Raw genomic sequence first — 19,804 nt, forward strand, 5'->3', positions numbered from 1 at the left:
ATTAAGCATGTTTCAGAAGGCAGAACTCAATCCAACGTTTTGCTGTTTTGCAAAGAGCAGGGCTTGGTTATCATATTCACATTTTCTGTACCAATGGGTTGGCTGGTGGTCACTAGAACAGAAAGTTACAGGTAATTTTCCCAAGATGGATGCACAAAAACAATTTGCTTTTTGGAAGAGTAAAGAAGAGTTTTTTTTACTGTGTTTATCCTAATGGGGAGAGTTTCTGTCCCTTCCTGTGGGAAATTATCTCCAGTGGGGTGACACAATAATAAGAAACCTAACAGGAGTTCAACTCTATTAAAAAACAATCTTTGTCTAGAGTTCTACCTTTATTAACTGTAACCTCAAAGTGAGGTCCACATTTGAGTTATGGAGCTAAATTGCGCAAGGGGCACTGAGAAAATCAAAGACTGTCTAGACATAAAAAGAAAAGATTTTTTTAACAAACATGCAAATAGGCCTTACCCATAGTGTGCCCCAAAGTCCTTCTCGAACTAACACTGGCATACCCCACACACTTTTCTGTCCATGAGAATGGCCTTCACAATCTCCATTTATTCCTATGTAAAGTCCATACACTGCTTGTCCCATTTGTGTTATAACATTCTGCTGGCAATTAAAGCGCATATGCATGGGAGGAACGGGGGCCTGATTCTGAGGATTCCAAAGAAGTGGCTGTGCAGCCCTTAGTAGCTCACACAGGGAAGATCGGGGACAGAGGAGTATGTGGCTTGTCCAAGATGCTTCGTGTAAAGTGTTTTTGACCTTAAGCTCTTCTTTGATCTGAATGGATATGCCAGTACTGTGTGCAATCAGCTGTTTTGACCGTTATCTCAGTGTGTGAGAATACAGCTGATTCACTATGTAGGCTTACTTGGAGGGTCATGATTTTTGCACTGTTGTCTAAAACAACAATGTAACCTGGGAAGGTTTAAGTAGGCTTGCCTTTTGTATATGTACAACTAAATTAAAACTATGAGCAGCTTGTGTAAAACCCTTTGTGTTACAATAACTAGAAATATACCATAAAGATGTCTGAGAAATAAAATAGTGGAAACAATACAATGCATAGTAATAATCTGGGGAAGGATAATTTCCTTGACCAGGGTAAGTTGTACTGTTAATAGATAGTTAGGGAAATGTAAAAAAAAAATACTTTCTGCTGACCATTGTCAAATCACCAAGAGCCATAGAATTATATCACTTTCAAATAAAAATGATGACCCTACATAGGCATAGGAGTCAACTGCAGATACTTCTTGCCAATAGACCTCTGGATAGAAAAGGATCAGACCGATTCGAAAACTTTTAATTCATCTATTTTGTTTTCTTCGGAAGTGTCTGGTCTTGCCTGCAGAATTTCGAATTAAAGCAGAGTTCCGGGCACAGAAGTAATTTTTCACTGAACATACCCCCGGGACAGTCAGGGCTAGCACATTCCACAATGGCTAGCCTCTGATCTGTCCCGGTTTGCACTTACCTTTTAGAAGAAATACTTACTTATAAAATTTCTTCCACAGCATTTCCATCTCTCTTGTGGGCAGCTGAAGCCGGCGCGGTCCTCTTCTGTGTCTTCTTCCGCGTCTTCTTGTCCCAGAATGCGCCTGCACCGGCCCCTCTCGTCACTTCCGGTGCGGCGCCGCATTCCTCCACAGCTTCTGGGCATGCCCAGAAGCTGTTTAGCAGGGGAATGCGGCATCGCCCAGAAGTGACGAGCGGGGCCGGTGCCGTCGCATTGATTCCTGGGAGCGATGACGTTCAGCTCCCAGGAAGAATCATCGCAAAGGAGGAAGTGACGGGTGAGCTGCGGCGCTGAGGGAGGAAGTACTCTGAGGTGAGTATTTACGATCTTCATTTACAAGGTGAGTAAACAAAAAAAAAACCTAACTATCCAATTCCTTTTCAGGTGATGTCTAACTAGCGGAGGGGCACAAAAAAAAATATTGATTTTGTGCCCGGAACTCCGCTTTAAGTGTTAGTGTTTTGGGATTTAACAGTCTAAAGCTGGCTGATCAAAAAAAAGCTAATTCCCCCATCCATACAAGTGAGGTGGATAGAGGAATCTTCCCCGATGTGCTATTGTATTCTGACAGCAGGGGCTCCTCTGCTGTCAGGATACACTGGTCAGGCCTGAAGCTGACTGGCTGCAGCACTGATCAAACAAAAATCTTCCATTTGATTGACTTCTTACTAATGGAATAGCCATAGACGAATCGAAATTCAGCTGATCCCTTCTGAACATTAATCACACATCTTTTTCTTGCATTGTTGAATATTACTGCATTTTAGCATGTGTTCTGTGATCATTTTAGTGTTCAGCTACATTTGTAATGCGGCAGAGTGCAGAAATCGTCAATTAAACATGGTAATACACCCGCTGAAAAATCTAAACGAAATAATATTGTGTAGAAAAGGGGCATGTTTATACCATACTAGGGGTATCTGACGAAGACCTTACTGCAAAACATATGGCCTAGTGGCTAAATCTTCTACTGGTAGCCAAGTTTTTTTTAATTTGCATACCAAAATTCAACTTTTAACCAAAGGGACTGGGAAAAGTGCTTACATTTTGTGTGTACACATTTAAAGACCTAAATCTGTTCTTTTCAAGGGGACAAAACAGTGTGGTCAATAAACCAGGGCTCACTTAAATAGTTCTAGATACTTCTGTACTTTGTCCTGCGCTTGGGAAGATGGATTAAAGTTAAATTTCTCTCATGTGCATGCCTAGCCCTTGCATTGCCAATTATGTGCAGGATCTTGTCCTCACTCTCTGTATTTTTAAATGAGGGAAGGGAATTTGTTACTTGAATCTATAGACTGAAACAAAGAAAACTAGACTTGTGACTTAAAAAAAAAAAAGGAAAAAAACTAGAATTGTGTATTATGCACCCAAATTCTACCTTTAACCACTTCAGCCCCAGAAGGTTTTACCCCGTTAATGACCAGGCCATTTTTTTAGTGGTTCTAAAGCTAAATTTTTTTAACCTAAAATAATAAATGTTATGCTTACCCACTCTGTGGAATGGTATTGCACAGAGCAGCCCCTTACTTCCTTCTCTGGGGTTCTCCGCTGGCGCTCTCCAATCCTCCTTCCATGCGTGTGTCCCCATAGCAAGTTCTATGCTATGGGGGTGCACTCCCAAGCTGGGCTGTGTTGTCCATAGCTCGGCCCTGCTCCCTATTAACTGACAGCAGCCGTAGCCAATGGCTCCTGCTGCTGCCTATGTGTCCTGTGTGAGCTGCTAGAGATGGGCACAGCGCTGGATCGAGTAAGGAAGGGGGGGTGTGATACAACTTTTGGGATATTTTTTTACCTTAAAGCATGGAATGCATTTGAGTAAAACATGTTTAGCTTTAGAACCACTTTAACTTATAGTGCAACATGAAATATAATTGTAGATGCTGGATAGTGCATTCATGTAGCCTATGATGACCTCTGTGATTATTTACAAGAGGTAGGGTCAATGCCAATATGCATAGAAATATAGGGGCTTTTCTGCCAGCTTGTGTTTATCACAAAGGTAATTACAAATGCACACTCATAATGTCGGGCTTGGAACTGACTTGCCTCCCACTGATAGAAGCCCTGAGTATCAGTTGTCCTTTAGGTTGCAGACAACATATGTTTTAAGATGTGATAAACATTTAGGAGTCAGAAATTATACAGTGTATCTCTATTGATCCTGAAGTGCACCTGTTCCCAGGAAATGGATGTTGTAATATTCTTAACAAGCAGTAAATAGCTTTAAAGAAGAACTCTGGACAGCATTTTTATTTTCCCATGCAGTGGGGCTGTGCCCGTACTGCATGGGTTAACTGCTTGGTTTTGTCTAGGGGATTGTAGAGCAAAGATATACTTACCTAATCTGCCGATCATCCAAGTGCAAGACTGGTCCCCACTGTTCCTGTCCCTCTGCTCGCTAGCAGTCTTGTGAATAGACTGTTCCTGACATCATCATGCCCATAGACCGGCTCTGGACATGAGGATGGCAGGAACAGTTCACTGCTGGATGTGGGGGAGCGCAGTTTTCCAGACGATTGAAGGACCGGGTAAGTATAGCCTTTTGGTGTGCCCCTAGATAAAATGAGCAGTTAACTTATGCAGTGCAGGCACAGCCCCACTGCATTGGAGAGAAAAAATACATAGAGTTCTGCTTTAAAACAAGCTCTCTAGGTGCTTGTATTGTAAAGTAATTCTCAAAGATCACAACAAAAGATTCACTCTAAAGTTGTGGTTCAGTTGGTTTCTAACAGCTTAAAAACACTTGCTGAGTATTTATATCAGAAGGCTGTCAAGATCTGTCCTCCATAGAAAATAGCTGAGATTTAGTGCTTCTAGTGTGGACTTTCAAGATCAAGTTCTCCACAAAGAATATGGCTACAGAAATCAAAAACATTTTTGAAAGTGATTTATTGCTTGTTCTGAATATGTAAATATTTGAGTGTGGATAGTCTTAGCAAAGGTTTACTTAAAGACTACCTCTAACCTAGCTGATATTGAGCTGAACAATCTGATGGCTCTTGTTTCTATATCAGCCCTTTACCAAAACTATAAGGAAGCCATTATTATTTTCAGACTATTTTCTTATATTATTAATTTTCTATAAATTATCCTGCGTATAGCTGAAGCAGGCAGCTCACAGAAAACTCTAGTGGGAAAACCTTGCCACTGGAGTCTCAATGAGACAGAAGAAGTCGATAGGGGATTTAACCTGCCAGCAGTAAACCAAAACTGAAATGACAAACTTGGGTGTAGCTTGATAATTGGAAACGGTAATATGTGTCCAGAGAAATCCTTACGCTTGTAGTTAACATGCTAACCAAAGTAAATTTAAACTAACATAGGCACCTGTATAGGACAAAAAAAATAAAAATTGGTAGCAGCTTTTATTATATTCACCAACAGCGCACCTAATAATCCAAATATGCGATTGGAATAAATAATGATGAAAAAGTGGTCTGGTGCGCTAATAAATGTGACAAAATATATACCCATACACAAATGTATAGGAAAAAAGTGAAGTGGAAAAAATGTATACACCTAAAAAAAAGTCCATAAATCACTGGTGTATCAACAAAAATTAAATGTAGACTTCCAAATCCAATGGTGCAAATTCATGTTAAGTGATACATATTCCCTCCACCATACAAATTCTGCTCTCACAAAACGGAAATGATGAAAGTGCAAAATCAACTCATAAAATCACTCTTGTGCGATGTGAAAGAACCCACTTGCCACGCGTGGACACCCAAAATCAAAATAAGCCTCTTACCATAAAACCAACATGAGAGAGCATGTATTGTCCAAGTGAAAAAACTCCTCTCTCCTCATTAAGGTAGAAACAGATCCAGGTGATTCACAATTCAATCCAACTTAAATATATATGCTTGGAGACAATCCCTCAGAGTGTACCCAGGGAGAAATAAATAAGCGGACAATAGTGCATTACCTCTAAACACTTTAATAGTATAAATAGACATGCACTTACAGTTATAATGGTATCAATGAGCGGTTTGCATAAAACTTGTAGATGACTGCGGTTGTCTCCAAGCATATATGATAGCATTGTGAATCACCTGGATCTGTTTCTACCTTAATGAGGAGAGAGGAGTTTCTTCCATTGGACAATACATGCTTTCTCATGTTGTTTTTCTGGTAAGAGGCTTATATTGATTTTGGGTGTCCACGCATGGCAAGTGGGTTCTTTTACATCGCACAAGAGTGATTTTATGAGTTGATTTTGCACTTTCATCATTTCCGTCTGGTGAGAGCAGAATTTGTATGGTGGAGGGAATATGCATCACTTAACATAAATTTGCACCGTTGGATTTGGAAGTCTACATTTCATTTTTGTTGATACACCAGTGGTTTATGGACTTTTTTTTATGTGTATAAATTTTTTCCACTTCATTTTTTTCCTATACATTTCTGAATGGGTATTTATTTTGTCGCATTTATTAGCGCACCAGACCACTTTTTCACCTGTATAGCACACTCTGTAAAATATGCCCTGCATTTAATGGGAAGGTATGGGAAATATGGGAAGGTTATAACCCCTGTTGGTTTATTGTTTGCCCTCTTTGTCCCATTTGACATATTTACCTTCACTTCCTGTCCCCCAAAACAGGAAGGGAGAGGAAATCCTGCAAATTAGGGCATTCTTTGGGACCCCCAGGCCACCAGAACTAATGCCCCCATTGGAAGATTTTTTCTTACTTTTTTTTTTTTTTTGGGGACAGCCCAAAATTTGGGATTTTCTTTTACTTTTACTTTCACTTTCAATTCTAATGGTAAACAGGACAAATAGAGATGGTGAATCTGCGTAATGGGGGAACAGACCGCAATAAACACTGACAGGTGTTCTAATCTATCTCCACTCTGTCCAAAACTAAAGACAAAGTTTTACCTTTAGGCCCCTTTTCACACAGGAACCTCCATCTTGCGGATTCCCCTTGCTCAATGAGGGATCCCTCTGCTGATCCCTGCTGAGCAGGGGGATGACAGGTCCTGTCCGCTCCGTTGTGCAGAGCAGACACAGACACAGTTCCGCTCACCTCTATGGGGAAATCGGGTGGAAAAGGGACGGCCTGTCTGTTTTTATCCGACCTGATCCACACGACGGATGAAAAAAAAAAAAAAAGGACCACCATCCATCTAGATTTTGCAGGCAGGATCGGATCGGATGGTGGCGGGTGTCAGCGGAGATGTGTCTGCTGACATCCGTTGCTCTATAGGGGAGACTGGAGGGTCTGATCAGTTCCACCTGAAAAACTGACCGTGTGAAAGGACCCTTAGTTATACTTTAATTAGGTTTTCAGGCGTTGTATTGGAATCAGTCATAAAGACTTGATATTTTATTCCACTAGTTTACAAGCTAAGGCAGCCATATGGCTTATTAGAAGTGTATTTAAGTATGTTGCTGACTAATGTAAACCTGTCATGGGAGAAATACAGGGGCTAACATTGCTGACTTTTTCTTAAAATGCTAGCTACCGGGCTGTAATTGTGTCCCACAAGCATTAATACACTGAGGCCTCCTTCACAACTACATAAAAAGCACATATACAGGACAAGTAGTGGTGAATTACAGTACCCTAAGTGAATTAATTAGGTTTTAGAAGCTCCATAACCAGCTAAGAGTCTTATCAGACTGATCATCAGTTAGTCATATGGTGCACACATGTACTTTTTATGCACATCATAATCCCAAATAATCTACTTTTTCTGTATGATTTGTTTTCTGCAGATTCAATTTATTGCAGCTGTTTCCATTACATAGCTTATTCAAAAATTCAACAAAACAAGTAATGTATTTGGACTATTCTTATACTCACTGGTGTCAGTGTTTAGATCTCTCTCTCCATTCTCACAAAGAAAGCAATAGCGAATCTGCAGTAGTTCCTAATTCAGTGGTCTCTAAAGTGCAGCCCGGGGCGGGATATGGCTTGCCTTTATCCAGCTCACTGATACCAACAATGTGGTATACTTTCTGTCACTGACACCAACAATGGGGCACTATACCTCCCACTGAAGCAAACAGTGGTAATCTTCCCAATGACACCAACGATGTGACCTTCTTTCCTCCAATTGATTCTAGGACATTTTCTACTCCCACTGGTTACACTCCAGCCCCCCTAAAGTCTAAAGATCAGTAAACTGGCCCATTGTTTAGAAAATTTGGAGACCCCTGGCTTAAATAATTTATATGATCTATTCACGGACACATCTGCTGACACTTTCTGTTCAGCCTAACTGAAGCGAGGACAAGAGATTTGTCATTTTGATAAACTAGGATTTTTTTCTTGTACCTGTACATGGGCACTGAGAACACAGTCATTGTAAAATCATCAAAAACCATTTTCTTAAAAGCCCTGAAACCATGTTTCAACTCCAATTTGGAAATGATAAATGTGGATTATAACAGGGTGCTGAAAGTAGTTTTAAGCAAGTTTTAAGCAGTCTTCAACAAGATTATACTAAACTTCAGACGAATATAAAGAAAACAAGAAGTAATGTATTTATGAGCTTTACTAATACATATTAAAATTAATTTTTAAAATGTAGCTAGTGTAAACACCTGAATTTGACTTCCTAAAAGCCCCTGTGTACCAGTGCGGGAAAATAAAGGGACATCACCATGAGCCACAAGGTAAACTTCAGTGCCCATGTGATATAAAGCTGAACGTCAGGAATTCAGCCACTTTGTAAAATCTGCTGGCTTACTAAGTTAAGTCAGGCAAACTCATGGAATTATCTCTCCTATTTATAACTGACAGTTTTACAGATTGCCAGGAGTACAGCTATCGCTATACATCTGATGCTCCAACTGAAATTATACAGTTTTCTTACACACAGCAGTTTGGCCGGCTCCGCTGTTCATTCACAGAAGGCCTTCTATTTTGTAAATGGATTCACATATTACAAAGTGCTCTGTGATTGGGCAAGATAGGGGGAGGGGTAGGGGTGGTTACAGCAGCTGCATGTGACTAGAAGGTCCAGCATTTAAGCACTACGACACGATCAGACAAAACCTTATGACCATTGATAGGTAAAGTGAATAACATTAATTCTTTTGTTACAATGGCACCTAAAAGTGGGTGGGATATATTAGGCAGCAAGTGAAAATGTTGTCTATGAAGCTGATGTGTTCAAAGTAGAAAAAATGGGCAAGCGTAAGAATTTGAGCGTCTTTGACAATGGCCAAATTGTAATGGCTAGACAACTGGGTCAAAGCAACTCCAAAATGGCAGCTCATATAGGATGTTCTCAGTCTTGAGTGGTCAGGACCTACCAAAAGTGGTCCAAAAAAGAAAACTGGTGTGGGTGTCCAAGGCTCACTGATACACGTGAGCAGTGAAGACTGGCCTGTGTAGTCAATTTCAATAGAAGAGCTACTGTAGCTCAAATTACTAAAAAAGTTAATGTTGGTTCTGATAGAAATGTGTCAAAACACACAATGCATCTCAGTTTTTTGTATATCGAAATGCGTAGCCACAAACTGGTCAGGGTGCCCATGTTGACTGGTGTCCACAGTCAAAAGCATCTACACTACAATGGGCATATGAGCAGCAGAACTGGACCACAAAGCAATGGAAGAAGGTGGCCAGGTCTGATGAATTCAAGAATGGTTTAAGGAACACTAAAATCGAGTCTGAGATGTTGATTTGGCCTTTGAATTCTCAAGATCTCAATCCAATCGAGCTTCTGTGGGATGTGCTGGAAAAGTAAGTCTGATCCATGGATGCCCCACCTTGCAACTTACAGGACTTAAAGGATCTGCTACTGACGGCTTGGTGCCAGATACTACAGCATACCTTTGGCTACATCTAGTGGTGTCGATACCTTGATAGGTTATAGTAGGTAGTCATAAGGTTATTAAGGTTATGGCTGATTGGTGTATATTGATATGGTTCCAGCACTCAGTGTGTGTGTGTGTGTGTGTATATGTATGTATATACAGTGGGTACGGAAAGTATTCAGACCCCCTTACATTTTTCACTCTTTGTTATATTGCAGCCATTTGCTAAAATCATTTAAGTTCATTCTTCTTCCTCATGAATGTACACATAGCACCCCATACTGACAGAAAAACACAGAATTGTTGACATTGTTGCAGATTTGTTAAAAAAGAAAAACTGAAATATCACATGGTCCTAAGTATTCAGACCCTTTGCTCAGTATTTAGTAGAAGCCCCCTTTTGATCTAATACAGCCAGGAGTCTTTTTGGGAAAGATGCAACAAGTCTTTCACACCTGGATTTGGGGATCCTCTGCCATTCCTCCTTGCAGATCCTCTCCAGTTCTGTCAGGTTGGATGGTAAACGTTGGTGACAGCCATTTTTAGGTCTCTCCAGAGATGCTCAATTGGGTTTAAGTCAGGGCTCTGGCTGGGCCATTCAAGAACAGTCACGGAGTTGTTGTGAAGCCACTCCTTCGTTATTTTAGCTGTGTGCTTCGGGTCATTGTCTTGTTGGAAGGTAAACCTTCGGCCCAGTCTGAGGTCCAGAGCACTCTGGAGAAGGTTTTTGTCCAGGATATCCCTGTACTTGGCCGCATTCATCTTTCCCTCGATTGCAACCAGTCGTCCTGTCCCTGCAGCTGAAAAACACCCCCACAGCATGATGCTGCCACCACCATGCTTCACTGTTGGGACTGTATTGGACAGGTGATGAGCAGTGCCTGGTTTTCTCCACACATACTGCTTAGAATTAAGGCCAAAAAGTTCTATTTTGGTCTCACCAGACCAGAGAATCTTATTTCTCACCATCTTGGAGTCCTTCAGGTGTTTTTTTAGCAAACTCCATGCAGGCTTTCATGTGTCTTACACTGAGGAGAGGCTTCCGTCGGGCCACTCTGCCATAAAGCCCTGACTGGTGGAGGGCTGCAGTGATGGTTGACTTTCTACAACTTTCTCCCATCTCCTGACTGCATCTCTGGAGATCAGCCACAGTGATCTTTGGGTTCTTCTTTACCTCTCACCAAGGCTCTTCTCCCCCGATAGCTCAGTTTGGCCGGACGGCCAGCTCTAGGAAGGGTTCTGGTCGTCCCAAACGTCTTCCATTTGAGGATTATGGAGGCCACTGTGCTCTTAGGAACCTTAAGTGCAGCAGAAATCTTTTTGTAACCTTGGCCAGATCTGTGCCTTGCCACAATTCTGTCTCTGAGCTCTTCAGGCAGTTCCTTTTGACCTCATGATTCTCATTTGATCTGACATGCATTGTGATCTGGAAGGTCTTATATAGACAGGTGTGTGGCTTTCCTAATCAAGTCCAATCAGTATAATCAAACACAGCTGGACTCAAATGAAGGTGTAGAACCATCTCAAGGATGATCAGAAGAAATGGAAAGCACCTGAGTTAAATATAGGAGTGTCACAGCAAAGGGTCTGAATACTTAGGACCATGTGATATTTCAGTTTTTCTTTTTTAATAAATCTGCAACAATGTCAACAATTCTGTGTTTTTCTGTCAGTATGGGGTGCTATGTGTACATTCATGAGGAAGAAGAATGAACTTAAATGATTTTAGCAAATGGCTGCAATAGAGTGAAAAATTTAAGGGGGTCTGAATACTTTCCGTACCCACTGTATGTATATATAGTATGTGTGTGTGTGTGTGTGTGTGTGTGTATGTATATGTGTATATATATATATATATATATATATATATATATATATAATTACAGAGGTAAGTCCACAAGGTGAGGTAGCCCAGCACATTTTACAAAGTTTCTAAAAACTTGGTGTTCAGCTTTGGCACTGGGTCAAAGCCCACACAAGGACTTTAAAAGCCTGTTTATAGCTAGAGGGGGAACCTCAGTTAAGATTTGTATTTGGCGCTGGCACTTTGGAGCTGAAGGGTGATTTAAAGTGAAAATGTACTTGACCTGGACCGGACAAAGTAACTGGTACATAAAATGGCATGCACCACAAGGATCTTCTAGTTCATAAAAAGTATTTGCTAATGCATGTCAAAATTGATGACTTAACAATGCCTTGTGTTTACAAAACAAATCTTTGACCTATATCTTATCGTTTTTTTTGTGAGAAGTAGAAAAGAGAGAGGTGTGCATTCATGTGTAATGTTTGGTCAGCATGACACCTTACAGCTGGTATGTGCTTATAGTACCTAAATATACAGCTTCAGGGAGTGCTGAAACCTAATGCAAACCATAGCAAAACTCAGAACAAAGGGTCCCTTCACATGAGCAAAATCAGTTCCATCATGAAAATTGATTAAAAAAAAAAAAAAAAAAAAACATATGAAATTGGAATCCTTTAGTTTACATCAATTTGGATATCCATCTTCAATTTTTTTTGTCACTTTTGTTTAGATGGACAAAAGTGTAATCAAAGAGTTATGCTTCTTGCCCAATAACAGACCTAAGCTGAAAACATCCATTTGCATTCACAAAATCAATTTTTTTGCTGCAGACATAAATAGACTCGGAGGTAAGCGGATGTTTTCAGCTTATGGACATACTTCTGTTTACATCCACCCGCTCAGAGATTTACACTGTGGTTCAGTCTGGACTGATCTGAAAAACTGATAGATGGATCCAGACTAAATATGCCCATGAAAGGGCCTTAAGACTTGAGGCATGTTCAGAGTTTCTAAAGGATAACCCCCAAAAATGCCGTAGCCCTAACTTTCAAATATAATTTAGTTGGATGACAATGTAATGCAAAAAATCATCATTTCAACCCGGTCTTGTTGTATCATGCCAGTAGTGATTTCTATTTTAAAGCAATTTGTTGGCTAGCTTTTTTCTTGACAATTTCAGCATCAGACTAGCAGGAGAACTCCAAGATACCCTTCATAAATCTCAGGAAATATCTGCTTTATACAAGTTAGAAAGTATAGGGTTTCCCTGCACAATACCAATGCATGTAATGAATTGGAAGGCAGTAATGCAAATGGTGAATAATAAATGGATATAAAAGTTTGGGTCAGTAAAAGACTGAGTAAAATGTATACATTTTGCTGGAATATTATTATAAAGAAGTAATAACTAAAGCAGGAAATCTTCTAATGAAGATAAGATACAAAAGTGAAGAACAGATGGGTCACTTAAAAGCCAAGTCCATCCAGAAGTATTATTTTGGTTTCTGCTGGATGCTCATTAGTTGGGACCTCATGTTAGACCTCCCTGATGGAAATACTTGGTATGCTCCTTTACCCCCTACTAAAACTACTGAGAAGGCAAGCATGTCACCCTTGCTGCATTCTTGTGTAAATGGAATTGGTGACAACAGAAAATGGTGGGGCTTACTAACTCAGGGCATGAAAAAATCTGTTTAATGATATAACTCACAGTAGGGAGCTCTCCACAAAGCCTATTTCATTATAGTGCTCCACTCACAGTACTAGAATACCCCACTTCTTTTTGCATGAGTCAAAGTGTTATGGCTCGTGCAAAAAGCTGTACTGCCACAGTCAACATTTTAGAAAGGGGTGTACAATTTCCTTGCCAACATAAAGTAAGAAAATTCCCAGATATGTCAAGTGTAAAATCTTTATTATAGCCTCCTGAGATAGAGGCACAACAGAAGAGAGATCATGGTGATGGAGTCCCTGAGAAATATAAATTCCGTTCTGAATGGCCTTGGCTTTAAAGCAAATCAACGGCACATTGTCTGATCATTCCAGTCCTTGCTGATCCACATCTCAACTCCCCACTGGCTATTTGGCATAAATTCCCAAGCAGATAAATGGACAGCATACTTTTTGAGTTGAATGGTTTCATGTCATCTGTGTTTTAAAACTGGCTCCCAATAGCAAACCACACTGGTAAAAAGTATACACATGTAAGAGCTTACAATAATACAAAGATTTGTTACTCTTTCCATCTATAGATGTACCTAGGGCGGTGAAATGTAAACTCAGAGTCTCTTATGTACCCTTTAGCTGTTGAAAAACTTGCATTTTTCCAGTGGGATCAAATTGAGAAAAATGGACATATAGATATACTGTATATAGATAGATAAATATAGATACAACTGTATCTTCCGTTTGAAATTTGTGACTATTGAGTTTTTTAAATCTATTTCAATGGTTGAGTATAAATATGAAATAAATACAAAAGTTTTTTTTTTTTTTCTTTTTCTTTTTTTTTTTTTTTTTTAAAGCGACTCTGGTGAACAAAACAAACAAAAACTCAACAAAAGATTAAAATAAACCAGAATAGGGGAATTGTTGCTGGTTATTATGCCATTGGTCAAAGTATGATGTTTCTTGGTACCCAGAGTGGCACAAATAGCTCCCTTCTGTTATTCTGATTTAAAAAGTGACCAGTATTTTAAAGTGTATCCACTGTTCTGTTTGTCAACAATTGGATAGAAAGCGCTTTTTCTTTTCCTCTTTATAGGGGTCTCACAGATTCAGAGTACTGCTATTTTGTTTTAATGCACATCAGTCAATGATGCCAGTCACATGGTCCTTTGGATAATGATGTCGCTAATCTCCAACAGAGCTCTGATTGGCTGGTATCCATTCTGCTCTGAGGATCCTCCTCAAGGAGACTGCCGACGGTTGAGTGCGGCGGATTTGTTGCTGGCTTATGCTTGGTTTCATTTAGAACCCCTTGATGTAACAATAGGCTTCCAGAGTAGCAAATAAAATGTAAAGTAACCACAAGGTTACAAAGAGCAAAGTTGTGGCAAGTCTGCAGCCTCTGGGACCCCCCAGTTCCCCACCAATACTAGGCCGCCTCCTATACAGCAAGACGCTGATGCAGACAAATGCAAAAATGGTGAAGAGTGTTACGGAGAAAGCTAAGGTACCAGCTTGGACGTGGAATTCTTTTCCTTGTGAGGCCCAGTAGATGGCAGCAACAGACCAGGCTATACCAATCCCAAGGAAAACATTGACCGCGTTGCTCCCAGTCACGTTTCCAATTGAAGCGTCTGCATACACATCCTGTGTAGCAGCCACTTTGCTTGCAAATGTATCTAGGAGAAGAAAAATAAAACACTATGCATTAGGAAATACTGAATATTGTTCTCTTCTTCTATTCAGGCGCTGACACCTATTCAACAAACACATAATTTTATCACAATTCAGTTTTAATTTCTGCTAGTAAAAAAACTGCAGCTTATTTGAAAAGGCTACAATTTACAGCATTACCAAGACCATGTTTTGGCTTTTGGGTTCCATCTGAAATGCGTTGTTGTTTGCAGATAATATTTGGATAATAGCTTGGAGGTGCTTTTATTTTAAAATTGAAAGTACATGTATGCATATTGTCTTTTACCTGACATCATTTCTAGTTCAGGTTAGACGAGGAGAGCATCACCTGATTGGCTGGATTGGGGGAATACATTTTGTTTGGTGGTCAGTACCACTGCCAGCAGAACCAATATTCCCTCTGTCTCAGGTATCTCCTAATATAGGACTGCCTACTCTACTAATCCAGAAATAGAACGCTGGATGTTTACCATTTTCTTCATAATCAATGGAACATCTTCAGGGGTATGTACACAATGGCATATTTTACTTGTTATCAAAATAAATCTTGCTGTTTTCCATCTTTCTGCCCTGTAGTTAATGGAAAGCAAATGAGAAGTTCTGGGCTGTTTTCATTCCCCTTTTGTTCCAGCAGACAGGTATGTATTTCAGGGTTCTAATATTTGAATATGTGGGAGATGAAGACCTGATTTATGTTTTTGATATTAGGTCTGATATTTATTGCTGAGAGTATGTCAAATTTGATTGGTTCAATCTGATCCATAAGAAACGGAATTCCCATATTCCCGTATTAATACACATTGGTTGAGCTCCTATTTACTACCTATCTTATCTCTCCTGTGTCTGTGGAAATGTGTAAACTGGACACAATATCTAACTTGCCAGATAGTGCATAACTTTTTCACACTCATTTTGTACAACAGTTTATTTCCAGACCCGTACCGTTATAATTAGTACTACTGAGTTTCAAAAGTTACATTGAAAATAATGGCTATAGAATATAGATAACTACATCTAAATGCTATGCTCTCACGGTACACTCATTTATAGCTCTATGTTTGGTTAGCGGGTTGTCCAAGTAAAGGTCAAGTGGTTATAAAGTCCAAACATTTTTTACCTTAATACATTCACTGTATTACAGTAAAAATAAGTCCCACTACTGACACCAACGATGGGACCTTCTTTCCTCCCATTGATTCTAGGACATTTTCTACTCCCACTGGCTACACTCCAGCCTCCCTAAAGTCTAAAGATCAGTAAACTGGCCCTTTTGTTTAGAAAATTTGGAGACCCCTTGCTTAAATAATTTATATGATCTATTCACGGACACATCTGCTGACGAATCTGCTGACACTTTCTGTTCAGCCTAACTGAAGCGAAAACAAGAGATTTGTCAATTGATAAACTAGGATTTTTTTTTTTTCGTACCTGCACATGGGCACTGAGCATATAGTCATTGTAAAATCATCAAAAACCATTTTCTTAAAAGCCCTGAAAGCATGTTTCAACTCCAATTTGAAAATGATAAATGTGGATTATAACAGGGTGCTGAAAGTAGTTTTAAGCAAGCTTTTAGCAGTCTTCAGCAAGATTATGCTAAACTTCAGACGAATATAAAGGAAACAAGAAGTAATGTATTTATGAGCTTTGCTAATACATATTAAAATGTGTTTTTAAAATGTAGCTAGTGTAAGCACCTGAATTTGACTTGCTAACAGCTTCCTAAAAGCCCCTGTGTACCAGTGCGGGAAAATAAAGGGACATCACCATGAGCCACAAGGTAAACTTCAGTGCCCATGTGATAGAAAGCCAGCAGATTTTACAAAGTGGCTGAATTCCTGGAGTTCAGCTTTATAAGTTAAGTCAGGCAAACTCATGGACTTATCTCTCCTATTTATAACTGACAGTTTAACAGATTGCCAGGAGTACAGCTATCGCTATACATCTGATGCTCCAACTGAAATTATACAGATTTCTTACGCAGTTTGTCCTTGGGCATCGCCTATAACGCCACCATACCATGTGAGACCACATTTTTTTAGAAAGCTATGAAGAGTACCCAGAAACAGAGGGGAGGGGTGGCATCTGTTCTGTATTGTACTTCCAAGATATGGAAAGTAAAAGTTCCTTTTATCTTAATCATACACTACAGTAATCCAGGTTGGATATTCATAGACTCTGGGACATACTCAAGCAGTGAATCAGAAGAGTGGGCAGGAACGAGGCAAACAGCATTGTGCTCATGGACAAGACAGAAAAGGGGTCAAAGACCCAATTCGGGGGGTTGTTGAAAGAACCTTGCAGCTGAAAGCTGCATCCGCAGAGGCCTAAACATCTACCTGGTAAAACTTGAAGACTATGTGAAATCAAGGCTAGGTGGTGGCCTTCTAAAGCTGAGCAATGGATGCTTGATGGTGGAATGCCCAGGAAACCTTACCTGATAGAGTGCAAATGTTAGGGTCCTGGAGGTACCATATCGAAGTATATAGGCTCTTAGCCCCTTATCCACCTGGTAATAGTGGACTTTCAGACAGGGTGTCTATTTTCAGGACTCTGTTGGCAGGACAACAAGAGAGTCTGTTTTTCGAAGCTGTGGCTTTTAGACTCTTGACAGCTCTGACTATGTCGAAACATTGGAGAACAATTTTCTTGGGTTGCTTGGGAGTAGAGCACAAGGAAGGACAATGTCTTTATTGGGTTTAAAGGCTGATACCACCTTAAGGAAAAAAGATTTTTAGGCATACAACTACTTTGTCTCTGTGAAGGATTGGGAGGGGCTCCTTACAAGAGAGAGTTGCTAATTCTGAGCCACATCTGACAGATGTGATGGCCACCAAGAAGGCCACTTTGCAGTAGAGAAAACTCAAGAGGAGTTCCCTTTTGGGCTTAAAGGGTGGTTTCTGCAGGGCAGATAGGGCCAGATTAAGATCCCAAGGCAGCATGGGGGGAGGGGGGGTTGTAATGGGGCTCTGACCCATTAAAAGCTATGAATAAGTGTTTTTACAAGAGCGAGAAAAACAAAAGGCTTTTAGTATAGGATGGACAAGCTGAAACCTGTCATTTAAGAATAATTGGAGCTAAGTTTAAATCAAGTCCTGAGGGCAGAAAAAAACAGAATGCAATGTACTGAGTAGTCTCTGGGGTGGGGATGAAAGGTCTGTGTTCACACCAGGTGAAAAAGGTTTTCCTGGTACAGTAGTAGATTCTCCTAAAAGTGGCTTTTCTGGCCTTGAGTAATGTGGTAATGACAATCGGATACACCCCCAAAATTAAGACCTGGGCTTTCACAATCATTTTAAAATGGGCTTTTACAATTGGGCAAATCCACTTTTATTGCTCTGAGCTCCAGCATGTCAATGGGAAGCTATGCTGGGTGATCAGGTTTCCTGAACTGTGAGTGAATGAAACAGCTCCCTAGTCTGAGTTTTGCATCTGTAGTTATTGTCTTCCATGAAGAGGGGAGAAAGGAATTTCCAATGTTTGATTAGTAATCCACCAAGCTAGAGAGGTACTTGCTTGGCTAGATAGTAGCATAGGGAAGGCGAGAGAGTGAGAGTGTTTGTTCCATGCCAACGCAATGTTGTGTTGGAGGGGCCTTGAGGCAAACATGAGGCCCAGGACTCTCATAATGAATCTTACAGAAAGTTGCCTTTTTGACCTAAGGTCCAGGCATGAGAGATCTTAGGGAGAAGATATTGTTTGGCAGAAGGAAAACCCTTGCCTGCACCATGGATAGGATGAGGCCTATACATTTTAGATGCAGAGAAGGCCATAGGATAGAATTTTGAAAATTGATTATTTAACCAAGAGAATCTGGATAATCCTTCGGATTTTGTGAGGGAGATTAATCCGTCCAGAAGATTTTCTAGGTACCCTGTAACCTGAATGTCCTGGGTTCTTGAGAGGACAAGGGAGGGTGCAGTCAGAGGTCCAGGGGTGAATACTCTGGGTGTAGAGCATAGGCCAAAAGCCAATGTGACAATCGGAAGTGCTTGTCTCCTACTGCAAAGCGTTGATGAGGTGGGTAAATGGGAATAACAGAGCAGCATCTTGAATATCTATGAATACCAAGTAATACTCTTGTCTCAAAGAGGCAATGACTGACCTGGCAGATTCCATGGAAAACTTGTGAATGCAAAGGTACTTGTTTAGCAATTTTAGGTCCAGGATAGGATGAATACCTCTGCTGAGTGCTGGTATCTTAAAGTTTGAATAAAAACCTTTAAAACTTCCAGAGAAGACTGTGGCAGACTCTGTGGACTTTTTGTTCCAAGCCTTGCGCCGAAAGGAAGGGCTGAATTTTGGCTTTGAAGATAAAGCCTGAGGAGAACAGTGTGTGGTGCTCTGCAATTTGTGGAGTTAGAAGCCCCAGAAAAAGGGTTTACTTCAAAGCGCATATGAGTGAGGTGTCTTTGACATGCAGCTTCAACTGACCAGTCTTTCAGCCATAAGATTCTGCAGATATGTAAGTACTGAAATGAGAGCGATTCTGGAAAAATGGCATGACATGTTTTTAGGTTATCAACACAAAAAGTAATTAATGTGGAAGGCAGTGTTTGTAAGTGTTCTGCCAGAGTTTGGTCGTGAAAAACAGGATCCTGTTGAGCATGTCTTGCCCTAGTCCAATTTGCTGTGGTTTGACAAAAACTATTGCAGAAATAGGTTGTTGCAGGACTGGACCTGCAAGAGTAAAGAGAGCCTTTAAAGCATTTCAAAGTTTGCAGAATCCTTGAATGAAGGAACATCTTCTATAGGCACAGTAAAGCCTGGTGCAGGCTGCTGTGCTCTGACAGTGGGACACCCCCTGCCAGAACACTATGATCAAATGATCGGCTTCTGTAGGACCGGCTGATATACACACGGGCCAAATGTTGGACGGTTTTTATTGAACCAGCTTGACATTTGGCCTCTGTGTAGTAGGCATAAGATGTTAATTGAGACCGCAGGGTCCACTACTGGAACAGCCCACATTTAATGAACTTTTTTTTGACTTGACATCTCCGCAATGATTCTTGGAAAGATAAAAACCTTTTCAGGAGAAACTCGGTTGTCCTAAATTGACCATTATTTTATTTTTTTTGTTCATGAATGGAAAAGGTCTTCTTAGACTTTGCAAGTTTTTTAGTAGTCAAAGGGGCCTGGAAAGATTCAGGAGAATGAAGAGAAACTATACCAAGGCTTTTGCGCACAGTAGAAGTGATAATATCTACACTGGCAAGCATAGTGTGTGCGGCCTCTTCCAACACCACTCCCAGATCTTCTTCAAAGTTTTCTATGTCTACCTCATCTGAGAGGTAGTGTCACTTGCAACTTAGCTAGAGAAGGTGGGGTG

At 40.4% G+C, this 19,804-nt stretch overlaps 1 protein-coding gene across 4 annotated transcripts in view; it reads right to left on the minus strand.

Moving 5' to 3' along the window:
- Positions 1–12,883: 12,883 nt before the first annotated feature.
- Positions 12,884–19,804, minus strand: part of SLC8A3 (solute carrier family 8 member A3) — a 523,260-nt gene continuing 516,339 nt past the window's right edge. For all 4 annotated transcript variants that reach the window (XM_082242600.1, XM_082242598.1, XM_082242599.1 and 1 more), the window contains one exon: positions 12,884–14,456. In XM_082242600.1, coding sequence (XP_082098726.1) covers positions 14,080–14,456 — 377 coding nt within the window. In that variant the 3' untranslated portion in view covers positions 12,884–14,079. The remainder of the gene's footprint in view (positions 14,457–19,804) is intronic.

This window comes from Pelophylax lessonae (genome assembly GCF_965119305.1).
Source record: "Pelophylax lessonae genome assembly, chromosome: 13".
NCBI lineage: Eukaryota > Metazoa > Chordata > Amphibia > Anura > Ranidae > Pelophylax > Pelophylax lessonae.